Source organism: Octopus bimaculoides, chromosome Z (genome assembly GCF_046866305.1).
Source record: "Octopus bimaculoides isolate indiv1 chromosome Z, ASM4686630v1, whole genome shotgun sequence".
NCBI classification, from domain to species: Eukaryota; Metazoa; Mollusca; class Cephalopoda; order Octopoda; family Octopodidae; genus Octopus; species Octopus bimaculoides.
Window position 1 is genome coordinate 5,883,190 of NC_142944.1, and position 23,361 is coordinate 5,906,550.

The 23,361-nt window shown below is 37.7% G+C and overlaps 1 protein-coding gene across 3 annotated transcripts in view; it reads right to left on the reverse strand.

The window, feature by feature from the left end:
* The window catches only part of LOC106876941 (cytokine-like nuclear factor N-PAC), a 68,643-nt gene that overhangs the window by 22,083 nt on the left and 23,199 nt on the right, over positions 1-23,361 (reverse strand). For 2 of the 3 annotated variants that reach the window (XM_014925718.3, XM_014925709.3), the window contains 3 exons: positions 7,138-7,158; positions 6,247-6,456; positions 1,822-2,055 (listed from right to left, as the gene is read on the reverse strand). In XM_014925718.3, coding sequence (XP_014781204.1) covers positions 1,822-2,055; positions 6,247-6,456; positions 7,138-7,158 — 465 coding nt within the window. The remainder of the gene's footprint in view (positions 1-1,821; positions 2,056-6,246; positions 6,457-7,137; positions 7,159-23,361) is intronic. The other variant, XM_089365446.1, reaches the window with a different exon arrangement.

Consider the following 23,361-nt stretch of genomic DNA (forward strand, 5'->3'; position numbering starts at 1 on the left):
TTAAGAATTTAATATGTTTATAGAAAAAAATGTGAAGCTGCAGATTATTCACGGCAAAGTATATTAAAATATTACGTAAGCACTTGCATTAAAAATAAATTTATAGTTCACTGCCATTTTCAATGGTACAAATATACTAGTCTAAATGATATTAGGCACAAGCATATATGAGTTTTTCCCTTCTTTTTTTTCTAAAGCAAGTTATCTCCTAAGAAGAAATTTGCAGATCTTGAAAACATTTTGACTTATTTTGATTATATTATTTTTAACAACAAATCAATCAATAATATTTATACGGTTTAACTAGTTTAAGTGATATCAGTAACTTGGCTACTATTCACAATTACTATATTTGTCAGAATATAAGATGTGTCCCTATTTTACATTGAACTGATATCTGCTGTGTCCAACTCATTCCCTATCTCTAATCATCGGTCACACTATTTTCACTCAGTGGACTTCCTAATCTGTCTCATATTCATGTTGTACCTGGACCTCACATATCTTTCTCTCTCTCTCTCTCTCATTTTCCAGGTAGGCAAGCCATGTATTCACCACTTCAGTAAGACACCAGCCCCTCTCCCTGTTATTCCTCCAGTCTATACCCTGCTCACTCGAGTGGTGGGGTCTTACCTTGCAAATACTTGGTGACCTCAATGGTGCTGGTACCACATAAAAAGCACTCAGTGCACTCTGGTCAAGTGGTTGACATTAAGAAGGGCATCTGGCTGCAGAAACCATGCCAAAGAAGACACAGAAGATGGTGGAGACCTCTGGCTCATCCGTTCTTGTTCAACTATCCAACCCATGCCAGTATGGGAAAAGAGATATTAAATGATAAGGAGGGGGCAAACAAATCAAGTATGTTTTGGTATACTTGTATTGAAAGATATTTTAAAGTGGTTTTGTAGGGGAAAATGGTATGATTCTGTGCAAGTAAATATAATGTGATAGTATAACTGAATAAAGCTTGAAACCATAAATTCTTCAAAAAGAGAGATGGCTGGTCAGAGGCCATAGATGTGCAGCCAGCAGAGTCTGCATTCAACTCTACCTTCTTCTAGATCAACTGTATTCTTTTACTTGTTTCAGTCAAATGACTGTGGCCATGCTGCAGCACTGCCTTTAATTGAAGAAATCGACCCCAGGACTTATTCCTTGTAAGCCTAGTACTTATTCTATCGGTCTCTTTTGCTGAACCGCTAAGTTACGGGGATGTAAACACACCAATAGTGGTGTCAAAGCAGTGACGCGGGGACACACAAAGACACTCACATAAACATATACACATACACGCCCATTTAAAAAGTACCTTTGAATTGTCAGGCAACATACCGTTCTTGAAGAGACCCACTGAGCCAAGTAAATCAAAATCAAATCAAATGGAGATTGTAGTTGTGACCGATACCATTGCTGGTGGCACGCAATAAGCACCATTCACGCGTAGGTTGTTGCCAGAGCTGCCTGACTGGCTCCCCATGCTGGTGATATGTAAAAAGCACCAACTGAACGTGGTTTTTAGCACAAATATGAGAAATTCACAGGGAGGGACTGCAATAAAATCGCTCTAAGAATATATACTTTACTAGCACCGCCCCCCTTTTTATTACAGAACTTAAAAAGTAACATTCATTTTCTTAACCTCACCAAAATGTTTGTCTTTCTCTAAACACTTAACCTAAAATGCAATAAAAATTGTGCATACACCAGTGGTTTAGTGGATAAGAAACAATGAATAATTAGTATAAAAGCATTAATTCATTACAAAACTTTAGACAATTAAGATGATAATATTAAATATATTTAAAGTCATTAACTTACATATACATTATTCTCAGTGAGTTTGATAGAATTTTGATGGGCTTTTGGCTTTAATGGACTGTTCTTGCGATTTAAAGATAAATTAGCCTTTTTACTGACAGATTTCCTACTTGGAATATCAGTCTTAGTTTGTGGTGCTGCAACTCTTACAACCATTTTTGATTTCTTATTTTTTGGTGCATAATTAGAAGAGCTTAGTCGTTTCAAGCTTGATTTCAGTGGTGAAGATTCATCCTGAAAAATAGTTAAAACATCAGCAACAAATGTAAAATCTAGTAAGACAAATATTTTAAAAGTGCTTGATATGATATGAAATAAGTGTATGTATCACAGGTTTTATACTGCATGTTGAAAGAGAAGACTAAAATAGTTGGTGTCAGAAAGGGCATCCAGCCCTAAAACTATTGCAAAAAAGCTCTGTATAACCCATTCTAACATGAACAAGTTCACAGATGGTGATGGTGGTGATGATGATGATATGACCTTAGGAATAAATAATTTTTATACTGTTCCCTTCCTCCTGTTAACAATCATTTAAATTAATCACAGATGTCTCATTCTTTCCAACTCAGTCCTATAGAATTCCTTCCATATCCACTTTTTCCCCCCTTACAGGATACTGACCAACAAATGTTCAGTCTAAAGATGAACCACATCAATTCCACCAATCTGGCAGAACCAGCAAATAAAATCAACCAGATCACTTTTTGTTGATTTAATTCCTTCTATTAATTAAACCTATTATTAACATTAGAAAACCATGTCAAATGACAGATACAAGAACTTTCCAGAGCTTTGGCAGTCGAAAACATTCTGATAAAGCAACTGATTTATATTCGATTTATACAATGTTTGCATCATAAACACCATTAATGTAGAAACATTAATTTCTAGCTCTGACAGATGCACAGCTTAATCATTATCTTCTAAATGCTACTAATTTGTATTATTTATTGACAGCATTTTATAAAGATACATTTATGAGTTTAGGTGGAAACTACAAAACAGCTTAAAACAGTCAGCATTTATCAAATCAGTAAAAGTCAGATATCATGCAGGTGAACTTCCATCACACTTAGATGTCTATGATTCCTCACCAAGATCTGCTAATCTTTTACTTCTGGGACAAGAACGAGAAACCATCCTGCCCACTCTGTTCTGAAAGAGGATCTTTAAAACATCTCCCCAGTAGCTGTCCAAAAGCCTTTAGAGAAGACTGCTATCACTGGTGCCATGATCAAGTGCTAAAGGCAACTGCTGAAAGTTTAGCCATTGCCATCAGTGCAAGTACACAGCAGTGCACTGCGAAGAAGGTAATTTGTCAAAGCTGGAGAGAAATCACCCCCACATACAAAAACAAGGATAACCTTTCTGATGCAGGCAGCTGAAATTTCCATAGCACATAGTATCAACATTCCAATATTGCTCCAGCTAGACATGATCATGAGAATTTAGTGCTGTGGGAAGAGTGTATTGATAAGCTAATACAAAGAAACTGTAAACTACCAAGAAATGGTACAGAGGAAGTGCCAGAATAGAAGTTGGAAAACATGAGCCTATAATGGAGGGCTGTAAAGGCTTTGCAGGAGTGGTATAGAAGAGGATTATACTGTTTGGAAATGAAGTTGCAGAAGAAGCTGGCAAGTTGCTTTGGTTGAGAGCTGATGCAACCAAGCAGCAACCGTACATCTAAGTGGGAGTCTGGATCAACCCTGGACGGCTCACCTGGGTGAAAGTATCTAATGTCTAAAGACCAGAAACACCCAACAACTTTAGGTTACAGCACTGATTGTATTCCACCTCATATCTGGTATAAATCATTTTTAAAATTTTTATTTTATTGCATGTCAATCATCAGATTAGATTCTAACAAGATTCCAAACTGCTCTTGGACAAAAAAAAAAAAAAGTAACGCATATTCCATCATTTATTGAGTGCCCTGGTACAAAAAAAAAAGATTTAAGAAAAACAGATAAAATATTACAACTTATGAAATACTTGGATGATTTTAACCTTTTTTTTATTGTTATGAGTTTGAGAATTACCTAACAATATTGAAAACGTAAAGAAAATAAGAAATGGTCACACACAAAGCAAAGGTTGGAATTTGGCTTCAATTTATACATGCACACTTATTCTCATATTATTAGGAAAAGCTGACAGAAAAAGGTAACCTTCTTTAAGACCAAGATGACAGAATAACTGATGCAATCCCAATCGGTTGCAGCCAGTCCCTCAAAAATAGCAGGTGCAAAAATAAAACTCTGCTCTATTCTTTTTTTCCTTCCTGTCACCCTTAGCCTTGTAGAAGGACTGTGTCCAAAATGGATACTCCACTCCTCATGGCAATTCACTATACTCTTTCTGCCCCCCCCCCCTCCCCAAAATAAAACAAGTCTTGCCAACACAGACCACCACCACTTTCCATGGATTTTTGTTTAATCTAATATTTTCTCTCTTACATTTCTGAAAAGGTTATAAGTTAATTTCACTATATAAGTTATCAAAATTCTATACTCCTTCTACCCTCATAACTCGAAATCAGTATAGTAGTCTTTTTTTTTTTTTTGATAATATTCTTTTTAATGCCAAAAGAAGTTAGTCACAGAAATATTTATTAATAATCTTTGAAATTTCTTTAAAGTAAATTCTTAGATCAACACATATTGTTTGTAATTATTTCTTTACTCATTTACCTTTCCGTAAAATTGCTCAGACAACCAATATTAATGTTTCAAAAGAGTTTGTATTTTTAATTACATTTTCTTATTTCTTTATTGCCCACAAGAGGCTAAACATAAAGGGGACAGACAAACGGATTAAGTCGATTACATCGACCCCGAAAGGATGCAAGGCAAAGTCGACCTTGGCGGAATTTGAACTCAGAACGCAACGGCAGACGAAATACCACTAAGCATTTCGCCCGGCGCGCTAACGTTTCTGCCAGCTCGCCGCCTTTAATTTGATTTTCTGGTCAGGAATCCCACCAGTGTTTATATTTAATCTACTAGTGAATTCAACAGATAACTATGTTACTTGCATACAATCTCAAGTCGATTTTCTGGTCAGGAATCCCACTAGTGTTTATATTTAATCTACTAGTGAATTCAACAGGTAACTATGTTACTTGCATACAATCTCAAGTCGATTTTCTGGTCAGGAATCCCACTAGTGTTTATATTTAATCTACTAGTGAATTCAACAGGTAACTATGTTACTTGCATACAATCTCAAGTCGATTTTCTGGTCAGGAATCCCACCAGTGTTTATATTTAATCTACTAGTGAATTCAACAGGTAACTATGTTACTTGCATACAATCTTAAGTCGATTTTCTGGTCAGGAATCCCACCAGTGTTTATATTTAATCTACTAGTGAATTCAACAGGTAACTATGTTACTTGCATACAATCTCAAGTCGATTTTCTGGTCAGGAATCCCACCAGTGTTTATATTTAATCTACTAGTGAATTCAACAGGTAACTATGTTACTTGCATACAATCTCAAGTCGATTTTCTGGTCAGGAATCCCACCAGTGTTTATATTTAATCTACTAGTGAATTCAACAGATAACTATGTTACTTGCATACAATCTTAAGTCGATTTTCTGGTCAGGAATCCCACCAGTGTTTATATTTAATCTACTAGTGAATTCAACAGGTAACTATGTTACTTGCATACAATCTCAAGTCGATTTTCTGGTCAGGAATCCCACCAGTGTTTATATTTAATCTACTAGTGAATTCAACAGGTAACTATGTTACTTGCATACAATCTTAAGTCGATTTTCTGGTCAGGAATCCCACCAGTGTTTATATTTAATCTACTAGTGAATTCAACAGGTAACTATGTTACTTGCATACAATCTCAAGTCGATTTTCTGGTCAGGAATCCCACCAGTGTTTATATTTAATCTACTAGTGAATTCAACAGATAACTATGTTACTTGCATACAATCTCAAGTTGAAAATTTGCTACAACTGTCTTAATATAAACATGTATTATTTGCTTAAATATTTATATCTAAAACTAAATACATTTCCTTCTCATAGCTAAGTAGTTATTTAGGAAGGACATTACCAACTATTCTTATAAAACTGTCCATACTTGCTGAATTATTCATATGAACCAATATTTTAAGCTTGAAAAGTAATTTAGTTGCCTAACACTTACTTATCAATCCATAAATACTGAAAGGATGTACCTCAAATTAAGCGTGAATTCATCTCATTCAATTTCACCATAAAAAGATGTCTTTGTTCAAATATTTAAATGACAACAATACACATCATTTAACTTTCATTCACACTAACCTTAACTGAAATAGTTATACATTTTTAAAAGTGAATTTAAAAAAATAAAAAATTACAAAATAGATAAATAATTATCTACCTTCAGTTAATAGAGTACTATCTGTATCCTCACCTTAGTTTCCTTTTCAGGAGACTTCGATTTTTCTTTTGTCTGGAGCCTGATATTATCTGATCGAGAATTTCTGATGTTAAGCCTAGCAACTGACTTCTTCTTGAATTGGGCAGCTGAAGACTCATGTTTGTCCCTGTGCAGCACTTTGTCCACTTTACTGGAATCTTTCCCATTACTTGCTAATGGCACATACTTCTTTATTGAATTGGACTGAAGAAAGTACAAACAAACAATTACAGAGAAAAACTCATAACACATGAGGAGAACATTACATGATGTAATTACTAACAAAAAGAAATTCAGTATTTTAATTACATTCTATAGTAAAAGAAAATCGGTTTTAAAAGTTTCAGAACTACAAGCATTCTAGAAACATGGACCAATTTAAAAACAAAAATTTAAAAAGACATTTACCTAACTAATTTTATCTCTAAGCATGAAATTATAAAGATATGTGAAAGAATGTCTTAAAATAAATGTTTAATAAAGATTTTTAATAGAAAATATTCTTTTAAATTAAATAAAATAAATTACTAGAGAAATACATATAAAAATGCTTATCTCATTTTTGCCTGCTTAGAAATAATGGTCATTTGGTAATATATTTGAAAGTCTGATTTGTTTTGATTTATATGAAAGAAGGAATAATAACTTTCCCAAAGGAAACAGCACCTTAAGTGCACAGATTCTAGATTCCACTATTCAGGAGTTTAACCTGTTTCAGAGCACTTCATAAGTATATGAAATATTGAATGGGTAAAATTGAACACATTTCAAAATATTTGCTTTAGAATAGTAAAAAGTGTGAGATAGAGATGGTGGGAGGAGGGCAAAAAATTTCTTCAGGTGAATTATCAAACATGATAAACAATATAAATAAATATATCTTACCAGGATTTTCTTTTTTGCAATCTGCCAACAAAACAAATTTGAATTTAAATTTAGTTAATTTGTACAGTAACAAATCTAAATAAACAATATAACTGTATTTCAAAAACATGGATGAGAATCTTTTTCTTTTTTCACACTGCCTCCTACCACCTTTAGAGCATTTCCAGTATTTTGAATATTTATTTCTTTATTGCCCACAAGGGACTAAACATAGAGGGGACAAACAAGGACAGACAAACGGATTAAGTCAATTACATCGACCCCAGTGCATAACTGGTACTTATTTAATCGACCCCCGAAGGGATGAAAGGCAAAGTCAACCTCGGCGGAATTTGAACTCAGATCGTAAAGACAGACGAAATACCGCTAAGCATTTCGCCCACCATGCTAACGATTCTGAAAAACCACCAGTATAGATTATTGTTTACCCTCCCAATTTCAATAGTATTGCTAAAAACCCTCTGGGGGAGGCAGGGGGAGAGAGAGAGAGAGAGTGTGTGTGTGTGTGTGTGTGTGTGTGTGTGTGTGTATGTATGTATATATATAGCATTACAAACAAATTAAATAGAGAGATACATTTGACAATCCAATAATTTATATAATAACATAACATACTATGAAATATCATCATCATCGTTTAACATCTGCCTTCCATGCTAGCATGGGTTGGACGATTTGACTGAGGACTGGTGAACCAGATGGCTACACCAGATTCCAATCTGATTTGGCAGAATTTCTACAGCTGGATGCCCTTCCTAACGCCAACCACTCCGAGAGTGTAGTGGGTCCTTTTTACGTACCACCGGCACAAAGGCCAGTCAGGCAGTACTGGCAGTGGCCATGCTCAAAATGGTGTATTTTACGTGCCACCTGCACACGAGCCAGTCTGGCAACCTCTCTAATTTGTTTGTAATTTGCATTATATCCATATTTATGTGGTATTCAACTGACATACCAGTGAACTGGATATTTTACACACCCTTTTGAAGGAATTCTTTTCCTTTGTTACCTTATATACAGCATTATGTGAAGTGTGCAGGAAAAATTTAGAAAACAACAAAAAGATTATCTAGCCATAAAATTTTCAAATATAACACATATTTTTAGTACTTTTTAGGTCTGGAAACAAAACAATAAACATTTCAATGTAACAATTTGAAGGATAGATGAAAGACCAAGATATATGGTGCATTGCTGTACTCCAGAAGACCTAACCACTACAACCGAATTGATATCCTAAAACCATGGAACCACACAAAAGACACCCAGTACACTACGTAAAGTGGTTTGGTGTTAGGAAGGACATCCAGCTGCAGAAACCAAGCCAAAACAAACTCTGGAACCTGGCATGACCAGGAGGTCATGCCAGCTCCTATCAAGCTGTCCAACCCATGCCAGCAGAGAAAATGGACATTAAATGATGATGACTGAACACAAACGAATTACGATTCAATTAGAAGAAAGTATTTCAAAGTACTGAGTGGGTAGGATGGGTTTGAGGTATTGATAGACACAGATGAATAAATTTAATTTGTGTAGAACTTAATTTCACTAAATATTTACCTGGACTATGTTGGAGGTTATTTCAAATTTTAAAGTATTTTTGTAGAATGTGATTTAACCAAAATCTAATTACTACATATAGCAAGTGGATCCACAAGCTAGAGATAACCTTGTGATCTCTTTACATGTGTGTGTGTGGTGTGAGAAGTGTATGCATGAATGCATGTGTTTGGAATGCTTGGCCACTAAGTCACATGTTAATTAAATCATATGAAGCAAATGCAAAGTCCACCAGCATCCAATACAAAACACACACACACACATGCAATCATCATCATCGTTTAACGTCCGTTTTTCATTGGTGGCATGGGCTGGATGGTTTGATTGAGGTCTGGAGAGCCAGCAGCTGCACCAGGCTCCAATCTAATCTGGTAGAGTTTCTACAGCTGGATGCCCTTCCTAATGCCAACCACTCTGAGTGTGAAGTGGTAGGCGGACCTGGCATCAATCACATTCAGACAGTGCTTTTTACGTGCCACCGGCCACGTTCGGATGGTGTTTTTTACGTGTGTTTTATATATTTATATTCACAGAAGGCATCACCATCAGCATTGTTTGAATGTGCTTTCTTTCATGCCAGCTTGCATTGGACACAATTTGTTGTCCTCTCTGAAGCTTAACATTTTCCTGAGTCTTCCTCTTCCGTAACTTCTTCATTCAGCTGTTCTCATCTATATGCAATACATGACCATATCAGGACAGTTTCCTCTTGTACACCACACCTTTTTATCCAGTTTTGCTATCAACACATTGACACTGCACATCTAGTGGAGCATGCTAGCTTTATTTGATTTGAGCATTCGCATGTCCTTTGCATTCACAACCCACATTTCACTACCATGTAACACAGCTGTTTATACACAAGCATCATACAACTTGCCTTTCACTGAGAGGGAAAGGTCAACAGAGATAAGTAATTCTCTGAACTTCCCCAGCCAGTTTTTATTCTAGCAAAGAGACTTTCAGAGTATTTTCCTCCAATGCTAATAAGGTCATTGAGGAAACAAATTATCTAACAACCCTTCAGTGCACTTGAGGAAATCTATTTCCTGCATGTTGGTCTTCACTGACCAGGCATGTCTGCCATAAATAAAGACTATTTTCCCTGTTAACATTCTACTGACTCCACTAACTTCTTGTGTGTCCATAGCTTGCATGAGGTATATCATATGGAATTTCTACCAACACCTTTTCTACATATCAAGCAGGGATTATCAATTTGTCTACTTTCCTGCTTACTAGGACTTTGGTCTCTGCTAAGTTTACTCTAAGGCCTTATGATTCCAGGCTTTGGTTTCACATGTGAAATTTCTTCCCTAACACTACTATAGAGTCAGCTATAATAAGAACAAGTTTAGCAGTCAGAAGAGCTGGTCTGGAAGACTATGATAAATGAGAGGAGCTGAAGAACTGAACCATGGCAAACTCGTACTAGTACAATAAATTCATTGCTATACTCATTGTTTTCATCAGCCAATCATCTACCCCCTAGCTTCCACAGTGACCACCAAATGTTGACAAATGCCAGGTACAGTGGTTTATTTTTGGCAAAATACTTCTCCTGCAGTTGCATTACTTCAAAGATAGCATCAGTAATTTTTCTACTTGGTACAAAACCAAACAGAATCTCATCTAGGCTAACTTTCTTCCTAATTAGTTGAGCTATGACCCTTTCTATAACTTTCATGACCAGGTCAAACAATTTGATATCTCTGTAATTACATAAAAGGCATCTCCCTTATCTTTGTAACAATTGACAATAATGCTGCTACACTAGTCGTTGGCTGTACCATCCTGCACAATCCAACTAACTATGCAGGTGACTAGGCTTTATCCCATTCCACCAGATATTTTAAGAATCTTGGCAGTAATTTCTTATGGACAAGGGGCTTTCCCTGTCTTCATCTCCTTATATATATATATATATATATATATATATATATATACACACACACACACACACACAAGAGTTACAGAATGGAGAATGGAAAATCCAGGCTACATGTTTCATAGCAAGTGGAACCTCAGAAGTGGTAAAATCTAAGTGAGGTGTATACCACCACCAGCTACTCTTCAGGTCAAGGATTTCTTGATTAGATAAAATACATATATATATATATACAGGGGTTGGACAAAATAATGGAAACACATGGCATCATAATTTTGAAATATCTATAAAACCGTCAAAAGCTTGTTTATTTTTATGATTTTTGACTTATTATCAGTGTCACTTAATGTTTAGATAAAATTGCTGTTTCTTTTTCAGATAACATCAGCAAAAGGTAATTAAAATTCATTAAAATGAGAGAGATATCGGACTTTCAAAGAGGTTAAATTGTTGGTGCTCGTATGGCAGGCACTAGTGTAATGACAACAGCCGAAATGTTTGGTGTATCAAGAAGTACTGTCTCAAAAGTGATGACAGCCTTTGAGAAAGAGGAAAAAAACCTTGTCAAAACAAAACTCTGGAAGAAAACCAAAACTTTCAAATAGGGACCATCAGACTCTTACACAAATTGTTAGAAAGGATCAAAAACGTACAGCTCCCAAAATTACTGCAGAGCTTAATGACCACCTCGAGAACCCAGTTTCCACAAAAACTGTTCACCGGGAGCTACACAAAGCCGGATTTCACGGGAGGGCTGCAATCAGAAAACCACTTCTTTCAAAAACAAATGTTGCAAAGCGTTTAGAGTGGAGAAAAAACCTACAGAATTGGTCCCTAGAGCAGTGGAAGAATGTTATTTTCTCAGACAAGTCATCCATTACCTTATTTCTGACCACCGGCCGAGTATAAGTGTAGAGACAGCTAAAAGATGCATTTAACCCAGACTGCCTTCTTCCAACTGTTAAACATGGAGGAGGATCTGTGATGATCAGGGTGGGGGGCTATATCTTGGAAATCTGCCGACCCAATGGTTTCCCTTCATGGCAGAATCAATAGTCAAGACTATTTAAGCATTTTATCTGATCAAATTCATCCTAGAACTGTTTCCGGAGGGAAATACAATCTTTCAGGCTGATAACGCAGCAATTCACACAGCTAAAGTTGATACGAGGAACATTCTAGTGAACTTGAACATCTTATCTGGTCACCACAGTCCCTAGATTTGAATATTATTGAACATTTATGGTGCATTTTAGAAAAACAAGTAAGGAGTCGATATCCTCCACCATCATTATCACTACAAGAACTGGACACTGTTTTAGCTGAAGAATGGACAAAAAATTCCTCTGGAAACAATTCAGACTTTGTACAAGTCCATAGCTCATAGAATTCAAGCAGTAATTACTATCAAAGGCGGTCCTACCCCATATTAAAATAAACTTGTTTGAAATTTAAAGGTGTCACCATTATTTTGTCCAACCCCTGTGTATTTTCTTTAATCCTATTTTTGCAATGGTAATTGGTTTCACCCTATAATTCGTGTACATATTTTTTATTGTTTCCATTCATTTCTCATATACCTGCTTCTATTGGTGTTATGTATTCCATGATCAACTGGTAACAAAAGGATTTCTTTGGTTAGCTTTTCTATTAACTTGTAGTAACGCCTGCGCATGCGTAGTCTTACGCATGCATAGAATTTATAAAGCAAGCGTTTCCCGCTCAATTCATTCTCTTTCTCGCTGGCCAGCGATTGAGCAAGGACGTGTGTTTAAAGCTGTCTCTACATCTTTCGGTCTTATACTCGACAGCTCGTTATTCTCACCTCTAAAGATGTATAACTAAAAGATATGTATGTTTACCAAGTAAATAAATGTTGTTTGAGTTGTTTAGTCTGGAGTTCAGCGTTCCGTTGTATTCTTAATTTTATAGTAGAAAGTCAGGTATACAATCTAAAGATGTATAACCCATTTTCTACTAAAAACTCATAAATAAGCAAGCAAGTCATTATCTTCTAGGAACATAATCAGCTTCCTCCTGACAGTGTCTCTGCTCAATGTCAGGGTCCTTGTAACATCCCACCAGTACAAAACTCCATACATATAATCAAGCAATATGCATAGTAATGACAGAAACAATCTGATCTCTGACATAGTAGATGCTGAAATATACATGCCAAAGTATGTTGCATTTCAAACTGACAAGAGAGAAAGAACTCATGGTCGAATTGTGATGAACATCTAGGAAGATGTCACAGTTGTAGTCTTGCTGTTGCATTCAAACTCAGTCTATGACACATTATATAAATAATAATGGTAAATGTACTACATATCACCCACTAAATGCTCCAAATCATGGTTAGACTCAAAAAGATGTATTAGATTTTAATTAACCTTGATGACAACCTTAAGATACTTCTTCTGGGTGACTTCAGCCTCGCCAATATTGAATGGCCCAAAAGTTGCCTATTTTCAGGTATGTCACTACATGGACAGAGGCACACCTTCCACACCCTTAGTGTTGGCACATTGAAAGGTAGGTCTGGTGAGATTGTTGAGATGCTTCAATGGAGACGTGTAGATCTGTGCTGCATCCAAGAAGTAAGGTGGAGAGGAAGTTCTGCTAGATTCTTCACATGCAAAGAACTCAGGTATAAGATTTTCTGGGTAGGGAACACTGACAGGGTCGGGAGTGTGGGTATACTTCTTGTGGAGAAATGGGTTGATAAGGTAATTGAGGTAGTCAGAGTCTGTGATAGAATACTTAAGATTAGATTAGTGCTGCAACATGGATTAGCAACCATTATCATGGCTTATGTCTCTCAGCCAGGGCTACCTGATGAACAGAAAGACCGATTTTATGACACCCTCTTGCAGACTACCTTGTCAACAAATGACAGAGACCTTCTCTTTGTAGCTGGTGACTTCAACGGACATGTTGGACAACATGTATGGGTCTTACATGAAGGCTATGGTTTTGGTTCTCAAAATGAGGAGGGAACCAAGCTGCTGAAGTTCTGCGATGCAAAAGATCTTATGGTTTGTGATACTAACTTCAGGAAACCTGCCAATCACCTATTCACCTACCGGTCTGGTGGACACACTGGTCAAATTGACTACATCCTCACCAGGAAATGGGAAAGATGGCTGCTTATAAATGCCAAAACCTTCCCAGGTGAAGAATGCACCCCACAACATAGATTAGTAGTTAGTGACTTCAGGGTCAAGGATAAATGGATGCCCAGAAGACGACCAGCATGGAAAAGAAGGGTCTGGAAGCTTAAAGATCCTGTGAATGGACAGAGATTTAGAGATGTATTACATGAAGCTTTTGACAAAAAAGAGGATATAGCACACCATCATGTAGAGGACAACTGAAGGTTCCTACAGGACAACCTGTTGAGGGCTACTGATCAGATCTATGGATGGTGCAAAGTCCCCTTTCAACCTAAAGTAACGTGGTGGTGGAACAATGTTGTTGACGGCTATTATAGAAAAGAAATAGGCTTGGAAGGACTGAAAGAACGGTGGTAGCAGGGCATGGTATCAGACTAGACTGCCAGAAGGGAAGCTAGGCAACAGGTTTATTTAGCCAGAGTGGAAGCAGATAAAAAAAATTTGCCAATGTTCTGCATGTTTCATATTGCAAGACAGTGTGTGAGGGAGAATCATGATGTCATAGGAGAGAAATGTGTCTGCATGGATGATGGTTCACTTGCATTTAATAAGGTTGCAAGGAGAGAGACTTGGAGCTGCTACTATGAAAGGTTGCTAAATGAAGAGAATGAATAGGAGAAAGAGAGTCTGCCAAATATCGACTCAACAGAAGAACCAGTACCTTAGAAGATAAAACAATTAATGGTAGGAAACAGGAAAAGCTCCCAGCCTATCAGGAATAACTGCAGAGATGCTCAAAATATCTAGCGGTGTCAGCTATAGTCTAGTCACTCATATAGTCATTCAGGTGATACATGAAGAAGTCATACCCAATGTCTGGTGTAGAACCATAGTCAACTGCTAAAGGCAAAGGTGATGCATTAAACAGGAATAATTACAGAGTTAAATTGTATCAGGTGATGAAAGTCACTGAAAGGGTCATAACCCAACTAATTAGGGAGAGAGTTAGTTTAGACAAGATGCAGTTTGGGTTTGTACCAGGGAGAAGCACCACTGATGCTATATTTCTGGTAAGACAGCTGCAGGAGAAATACCTAGCCAAAGATAAACCTCTATACTTGGCTTTTGTTGACATGGAGAAAGCCTTTGATAGGGTCCCCCGATCCCTTATCTGGTGGTCAATGAAGAAACTAGGGATAGAAGAATGGTTAGTGAGGGCTGTACAAGCTATATACAGGGACGTTGTCAGTTAATGTGAAGGTTGGCAACGAGTATTGCGAAGAATTCCAGGTAGGAGTAGGGGTCCACCAAGGATCAGACCTCAGCCCCCTCTTATTCATCATAGTCTTCCAGACAATAACTGAGGAATTCAAGACAAGCTGTCTTTGGGAGCTCCTCTATGCTGATGACCTTGCTCTAATAGCTGAGTCACTACCAGATCTAGAGGAAAAGTTTCAGGGGTGGAAGCAAGGTCTAGAATCGAAGGGCCTTAGAGTCACCCTAGCTAAAACCAAAGTCTTAATAAGTAGGAAGGCAGATAAACCACAAATCCCTTCAGGTAGATGGCCCTACTTGGTCTGTAGGAAAGGCGTAGGTAGAAACTCCATAAGATGTACCTAATGTAAGCTATGGACACATAAGAGGTGCAGCAATATCAGAGGGAGGCTAACTGGGAAGATAGTTTTTGTATGGGGTAAATGCTCAGGTGCTATAAACAGTGAAAATGTGCAGAGAACAACTTCCATCACATCCCAGGGGAAAAAACTAGAAACAGTCGATAGCTTCCATTACCTAGGTGACCAGGTCAGTAGTGGGGGTGGGTACTCTGAGAGTGTAGCTGCTAGCCTGGGCAAAGTTCAGAGAGCTCTTACCTCTGCTGGCGACAAAGGGCCTCTTGCACAGAGTGAAAGGTAGGCTGTATGATGCATGTGTGCAAACAGCCATGCTACATGACAGCGAAACATGGGCCATGACTGCTGAGGACATGCGTAGGCTTGAAAGAAATGAAGCTAGTATGCTCCACTGTATGTGTAATGTCAGTGTGCATATACGACAGAGTGTAAGCGTCCTGAGAGAAATGTTGGACATAAGCAGCATCAGGTGTGGTGTGCAAGAGAGACGACTGCGCTGGTATGGTCATGTGTTATGTATGGAGAAGGACAGCTGTGTAAAGAAGTGTCGATCTCTAACTGTGGAAGGAACCTGCGCAAGAGGTAGACCAAGGAAGAACTGGGATGAGGTAGTGAAGCATGACCTTCAAACGTAGGGGCTCACTGAGGCAATGACTAGCAGCTGAGACCTTTGGAGAGATGTTGTGCTTGAGAAGAACCAGCAAGCTAAGTGAGATCATAGCTATGGCCTATGCCAGATCACATAACCAGCCCATTTAAGAGTTCTCTTCAATTGTCTGGCAATGTGCTGTGCTTGAGAAGACCTATCAAGTCAAGTAAAATTGCTGTCGTGGCTGATGCCAGTACCGCCTGACTGGCTCCTACGCCGGTGGCATGTAAAAAGCACCATTCAAGTGTGGTCGATGCCAGTGCCATCTGATTGGCCCTCATGCCAGTGGTGGCACATAAAAAGCACCCACTACACTCTCAGAGTGGTTGGCGTTAGGAAGGATATCAGCTGTAGAAACATTACCAGATCAGACTGATGTCTGGTGCAGCCTCCTGGCTTGCCAGTCCTCGGTCAAACCGTCCAACCCATGCTAGCATGGAAAGCGGACGTTAAATAACGATGATGATGATGAAAGTAGCAATACGCAGGTTATTAGCCAGGAGTGGATTTGGCAGACAGAAACTGTCTATATGTATGTGTTTGTTTCTCCACTTGACAACCAATGTTGGTGTGTTTATGTCCCCATAATTTAGCGGTTTCACAAAAGAGACAATAGAGTAAAAACCAAGATTAAAATTGAAATAAGTACTGGGATTGATTTGCTCAACTAAAGTTCTTCGGGGTGGTGCCCCAGCATGGTCACAGTCTAATCACTGAAACAAATAAAAGATAAACGATATCTATCTTTCTCATCCTCAGTAAGTATTATCTCTCTTTATCACCAAAGCTATCGACCTTCCCTACCATTCCACCACAAGCTATATTCAATGTCACACACACACACGATTCCATGTATATATATGTATATAACTAGGAGGCTCTCTTGAGGTAGTAGATAGTTTCTGCTATTTAATTAACCAAATTATTAAAGGTGGTGGATGCTCTGAAAGTATTGTCACTAAAATAAGAATAGGATGAAGGAACTCTGTTGGCCACAAGAGGACTCTCTTTCAGAGAGAAAGACAGATTGTATGTGGCTTGTGTATGAATGGCTATGTTACATGGTAGTGAGACATGAGCTCTGACTGCAGAGGACATTTGTAGGCTGGAGAGGAATGAAGGTAGTATGCTCCATTGGATTTGCAACATTAGTGTGCATGACCGACAGAGCACAACTGTGTTGAGAGAAAAGTTAGGCATAAGAGGGATTTAAATAGGGTCTGCAGGAGAGGAGAATGCATTGGTTTGGACATGTGAGGCATATGAGTGACGACAGCTGTATACAGAAGTGCCTGTTGCTGAAAGTGGATGATACGTGTGGAAGAGGGGAAGAGCCAGGAAGACATGGGATGAAGTGGTGAGGACTGACCTTAGGATGTTGGGGCTCATGAAGGAAATGACGCTAGACTGAGATGTTTGGTGATATGAAGTTCTAGAGAAGACCCGTCCACAAAACTGAGTGTAAGAAGAGTTGTGACCCACACACTCTACTCTAAGAAACCAAACTGCATCTTCCTCTTCCTCCCATTTCCTTTTCATAAATCATGATTGTTTTCCAATCCCTTTTCTTGCCCTCACTGCCCTGCTCACTGCTCTCCACATCCCCCATCACCCACACCCTATTTTTCTAACCAGGTTCCATGCTCATATTCTTGTTACTCGTGAGTATACCCTAGCACTACACCATCTCTCTTCGGCTCTTTCTTACACTTTTGCTGTTTCCTACTATCTCTCTCTCTCTTTCTTTCCCTTTGATCACTCTTGCCTTCTCTTGTTTTTTTTTGTCTGACTAGGTCATCAAGTATCTCTTTTACATCAGCACACTTGTTTCTGGCTTATTTCTTGTACCTCTCCCTCCCTGGGTAACCATGTACCTCCTCTATAGCAAGACACTTATTTCTGCTCCTTCACACTTATTTGCCAAAGGTACAATATCACACTGATTGCAAGTTGGGCTTATAAAGCCTATTTTGGAATTCTCCTAGGCAACCAAGATAAAAAATGGACCCCTCATGTTATGTGTCATAACTGTAAGGAAATGCTTCATGACTGGATAAAAGGAAAATGAAAGGGCCTGCTGTTTGGAGTTCCTATGGTTTGGCAATAACCCAGGGACCACACAAGTAACTTATTTTTATATGGTTAACATAAAAGGCATTGGCAATGAAAATAGGCATAAAAAATCTTATCCCAATATTCCTTCAGCAATTACTCCCAATTCCAGTTTACCTCTTCCAAAGACGAAGCTAGTGAACAAGAGTACTAAGGTGATAAAGAAGATCAAGAAATTACTTCACAATTCCAAGACCTCTCTTATAGTACCAAAAAATCATTTTAGCCAAACAGAACTGAATGATTTAGGACTCTCCAAGACTGCAGCTGAAGTCTCACTGTCTACTTGACCAGACTACAAAAGTTTCTTGTTTTTGAAAACAAAACCAGATTTTTGTGTCATTTTTTTTTTGTCAGAAGAGAAACACTTTGTTTCCTACCACGATATTCCCAGTCTTCTTCAAGAATTAGGAATCCTCTTGTATAATTCAACCGACTGGTGACTGTTTCTAAATTGTTCAAAGTGCATTCTCATGTTTATGGAGCTGTCCCAGCTGGTCACTCAGTGCATTTGCAAGAAGAATACAATGGCATAAGAAAACGGTTATTGACCAACTAAAATATCACAAAGCACAACTGGATCATTTGTCTAGATTTGAAAATGGTCAATTCCCTCCTTGGCCAACAGAAAGGTTTCACAAAACATCCTTGCTATCTCTGCATGTGGGAACAGCTGAGCTCAAGAGAAACACTGGATCCAGAAGAAGTGTCCCATTCATGAGACTCTGGAAGAAGACATGCCAAATATTGTGAATGATCCAATTGTCAGCTGAGACAAGATTATTTTTCCCCACCACTCCAAATAAAGCTGGGCTTGATCAAGCAATTCACTGAGGCATAGCATACTGATGCTGAATGTTTTCAACATATAGTCTCTGCATTTCTTGGCTTGTCATTTGAGCAGATCAAAGCAGATGTGTTTAACAGAGCTCAGATTCGTGCCCTTGTACATGATGAAGAATTTGTTGGAAAGAGGGAATGACAAGGAAAGAGTAGCATGGCTGTCATTCCATACAATAATAAAATTTTTCTTGGAAACAGAAAAGCAGATGACTATGAAATTCTTGTAAATAATATTCTGTTAGCTTTCCATGGACTTGGGGTGTAAGATGAGCATTAAACTCCATTTCCTGCATAGTCACTCCAATCAATTCCCTGAAAATCCTGGAGAAGTGATGAACAAGAAGAGTGCTTCCACCAACACCTCAGGACCATGGAAGAGCATTAACAAAAGCAATGGGACAAAAACATGATGGCAGACTACTGTTGGAGCATTAAAGATTTCCCTGATTAAGTCTACAAATGCAAGAACTCCCAGTGTAAATTCTTGCCTGAATAAGATTTATTTGTGTTCTATCTTCCATCCTAATCAGTTTCTCAGCTATGTACAACTATCATTTGTATATAATATATATATTTTCAAATGAAAAGCAGATGGTGATAACATTTACTTTACTCAGCATCGGAATAAATATTATTTTTATAACTAATTCTTATTGTGGTGTAGTAACTCATATATATGAATAAAGTTAGAATCTCAAGGCATGGATATTCGTTCTTTTCCATCTAGTTTGAAGATTGTACAACTATAAAATTATCAGATGGATTATATCATATCTCAAGAAATATTCAAAATTTGGAAAATATAAAAATGCTTTAATTGCAAAAAATGCAGAGCTTACAGAGAAAAACTAACTTCATCATCATCGTTTAACGTCCGCTTTCCATGTTAGCATGAGTTGGACAATTTGACTGAGGACTGGCAAGCCAGAAGGCTGCACCATAATCAGATTAGCTAATACCAATTGTTGGTATCAATGCAACAAAAATTCTGTTGGCCAGTGTAATTATTGGTATAACAAGATTTAAATGATTATTCATTGAATTGGTGACTATAGACAAAATATATACTCACAATTTACAAGTTTTTAAAGTCAGTATTATCACAAAACTGAGTAGCAGTTTGTGAAATTTGATTTTAGCTACAATAACATCATATATGTGTGTGTGTTATCATTCTGAACAACCTCTCATATCTACCATTATGTCCCACTCACTATACACACAATTACATACCCCCACATCTCTCCATCACTCCTACACCTTGTTCATCAGTTGCACCTTAAAATTTATCCTGTCTTGAGCCACTATCTCTCTCTCATCTTGCCTACTCTCCTCACCAACTGCACCTCCCCTTTGCACATTATTTAACACATTCATCTCTACATCCCCCTTCAACCACCTATTACTCTCCCTTCATATTCTTATGAAACTACTTACCTTTCCTTTCCACTCTGATCAACTGACTATCCTCTCACACACACACACACACACACACATATACACACCAGGGAAGAAGGGGTAGACCCAAGAAGACATGGGATGAGGTGGTGAAGCATGATCTTTGAATGTGGGGTCTCACAGAGGCAATGACAAAGGTTCCTGACCTTTGGCTGTGCTTGAAAAGACTCAAGTGAAATCGTAGTTGTGGCTAGTGCTGGTGAGACAACAGCTTCCATGCCACTGTCATGTGAAAGTACCCAGGCAGGCAACACATAAGGGCACCCACTAAACTTTTAGAGGGGTTAGCATTAGGAAGGGCATTGAGCTGTAGAAACCAAGCCAAAATCAGACTGGAACCTGGTACAGCTCTCCAGCTTACCAGTTCCAGCCAAGCGTTCTAACCTTATGCCAGCATGGAATGGGTATGTATGTGTGAATGAATAATCAAACGGAATTCAATGAGGCAGATGTTTTGCATTGGCAAGATATATTGTGTGTTTCAAAATTGATGAAAACAGCACAATAAACTTGCCAGGAATGGGAAAAGCCAATATTTCAGACACAGTCCTCCCTCAAGAAATGGATTTTTCATTCCTTTGGCAAGTTTACTGTACAACATACATGCGCGCACACACACACAGCTTTGTTTTTACTTGTTTCAGTCACTGGACTGCAGCGATGCTGGGGCACTGCTTTGAAGGGGTTTAGTCAAATGAATCAACTCTCATACGGTTATGTATCTGGTCTAAAAGATTCTTAATGTGAATTTGTGTGTTGAAACAAATTTCGTTGACTAGGAAGAGTCATTGTACCAATATAGTTAACACACATACTGGTTCAATTCCACTCCTTTTCTTTATTATTAGTGTAAATGTTTGAACATGTCTATAAGTATGAATTTGTGTGAGTATGTGCCTGTTGTGTGTTGCAAGTGTGCCTATATGTGTGTATGTATATATGATAATGTGTTTTTGTCTCCTTATGAGTGTATTATCTATGTACGTAATTTATCTATCTATCTACCTACTTACTTAAGTAGGTACATAAGCAATACAGACAGACAAGCACACACAAGGTAGAAACACACGACTATATATATATATATACATACACATTCCACACATGCATACACCACAAACACACGTGTATACTCACACAAACTCATACGTATAGACACTCAAACACACACACACAAAGGAAGCAGAGGTACACACACACACATACATAAACACAAGCACGCACACACACGAATATGCAGAATAAATATATACACAAGCATATGCGCATGCTGGCACACACACACACAACAAATCTCAAACAGGCAAACGCAACCTCTATAACGGACTAAGTAAATAGTCATTGAAAAGGTTGCAAGAAGTAACGAAAGAGCTCTCACAAACAAAAACAAAACAAATTAGTTGGATATTTAACCAATTGAATAATAATAAAGAAAGAGAGCAGAATTGAACAAGTGTGCGTGTTAATTATATAGGCATAATGAATCAACTCTAATATTTATTTTTTAAAGCCTTGCACTTATATCACTTCTTTTTTGCCAAACTGCTAAGTTACAGGGACTTAAACAAACCAACATCAGTTGTAAAACAATGATGGGGGACAAACAAAAATGCAGACACACACACACCATATATATACGACAGGTTTCTTTCAGTTTCTGCCTACCAAATCAACTCACAAGACTTTGGTTGGCTTGAGGCTATAGTTCAAGACATTTACCCAAAGTGCCATACAGTGGGACTGAACTTGGAACCATGTGGTTGGCAAGCAAACTTTTTACCACACAACCATGCTTGCATACGTAGGTATTTATCTGTACCTATATATACATATTTATACACACACACACACACACACACACACATATATATGTGTGTGTATATATATATATATATATATATATATCATCATCATCGTTTAACGTCCGCTTTCCATGCTAGCATGGGTTGGACGATTTGACTGAGGACTGGTGAAACCGGATGGCAACACCAGGCTCCAATACACACACACACACACATGCATAGGTATAGTTTTACAAACAGGAAAATTAGAACTCAAAACATGAGATACATGCATGCATATATATATATATATATATATATATATATATATATATATATATATACACACACACACTAGCTGAATTACCCGGTAATACACAGAAAAGCAGGGCTTATTTCTAGTTCCTATTCCCATTACACTGTTTCATGTCTTATCCCGTTCAGTTCTTGTTTTAGTTATGCACCCATTCCTATCCCCAATCCTATGTCAATATATAAATTTTTGAACCAGTTAGGTGTAATTAAGCCATTAAATATTTTATTAGCTTTTATGGTAATAGTTTATTGCTTAAAATAGGTATTACAAACTATTAATATGATTAGTGGCTGAATAATGAATGTCCCTAGGTTATTTTAACAAACAAATACGCATCTGAGTAAAATGAGTTGACTGGTAATACCAGGAAAGTGGGGGGTTATCCCCAGTTCCCATTTACCATTACACTGTTTCCTGTCCAGTTCCCATCTTTATGCCCAACCCATTGTCGATGGTAATAGTTTATAGGTAAAAATAGGTATTACAAACTATTAATTTGATTTGTGGGTGAATAAAGAATGTCCCTATATTATTTTAACAAACAAATATGCATCTTGTTCTATATTTAAGAGATGAGGAATTATGTACATTATTTACATTTGACGGATATTTGTCCTCATCTTGTTTGTTAACACAACATTTTGGCTGAATATACCTTCCAGCCTTCTTCAGGTGTCTTGGGGGAAATTTCAAACCTGGGTTCTCATTCCAAAGGTATTTTTCGATATTATTATTATTATTATTATTGTTCGGGTCACTGCTTGGAATCGAACTCGGAATCTTGGGGTTAGTAGCCCGCGCTCTTAACCACTACGCCATATGCCCATGGGCATATGGTGTAGTGGTTATGTAAAAGAATATGCATCT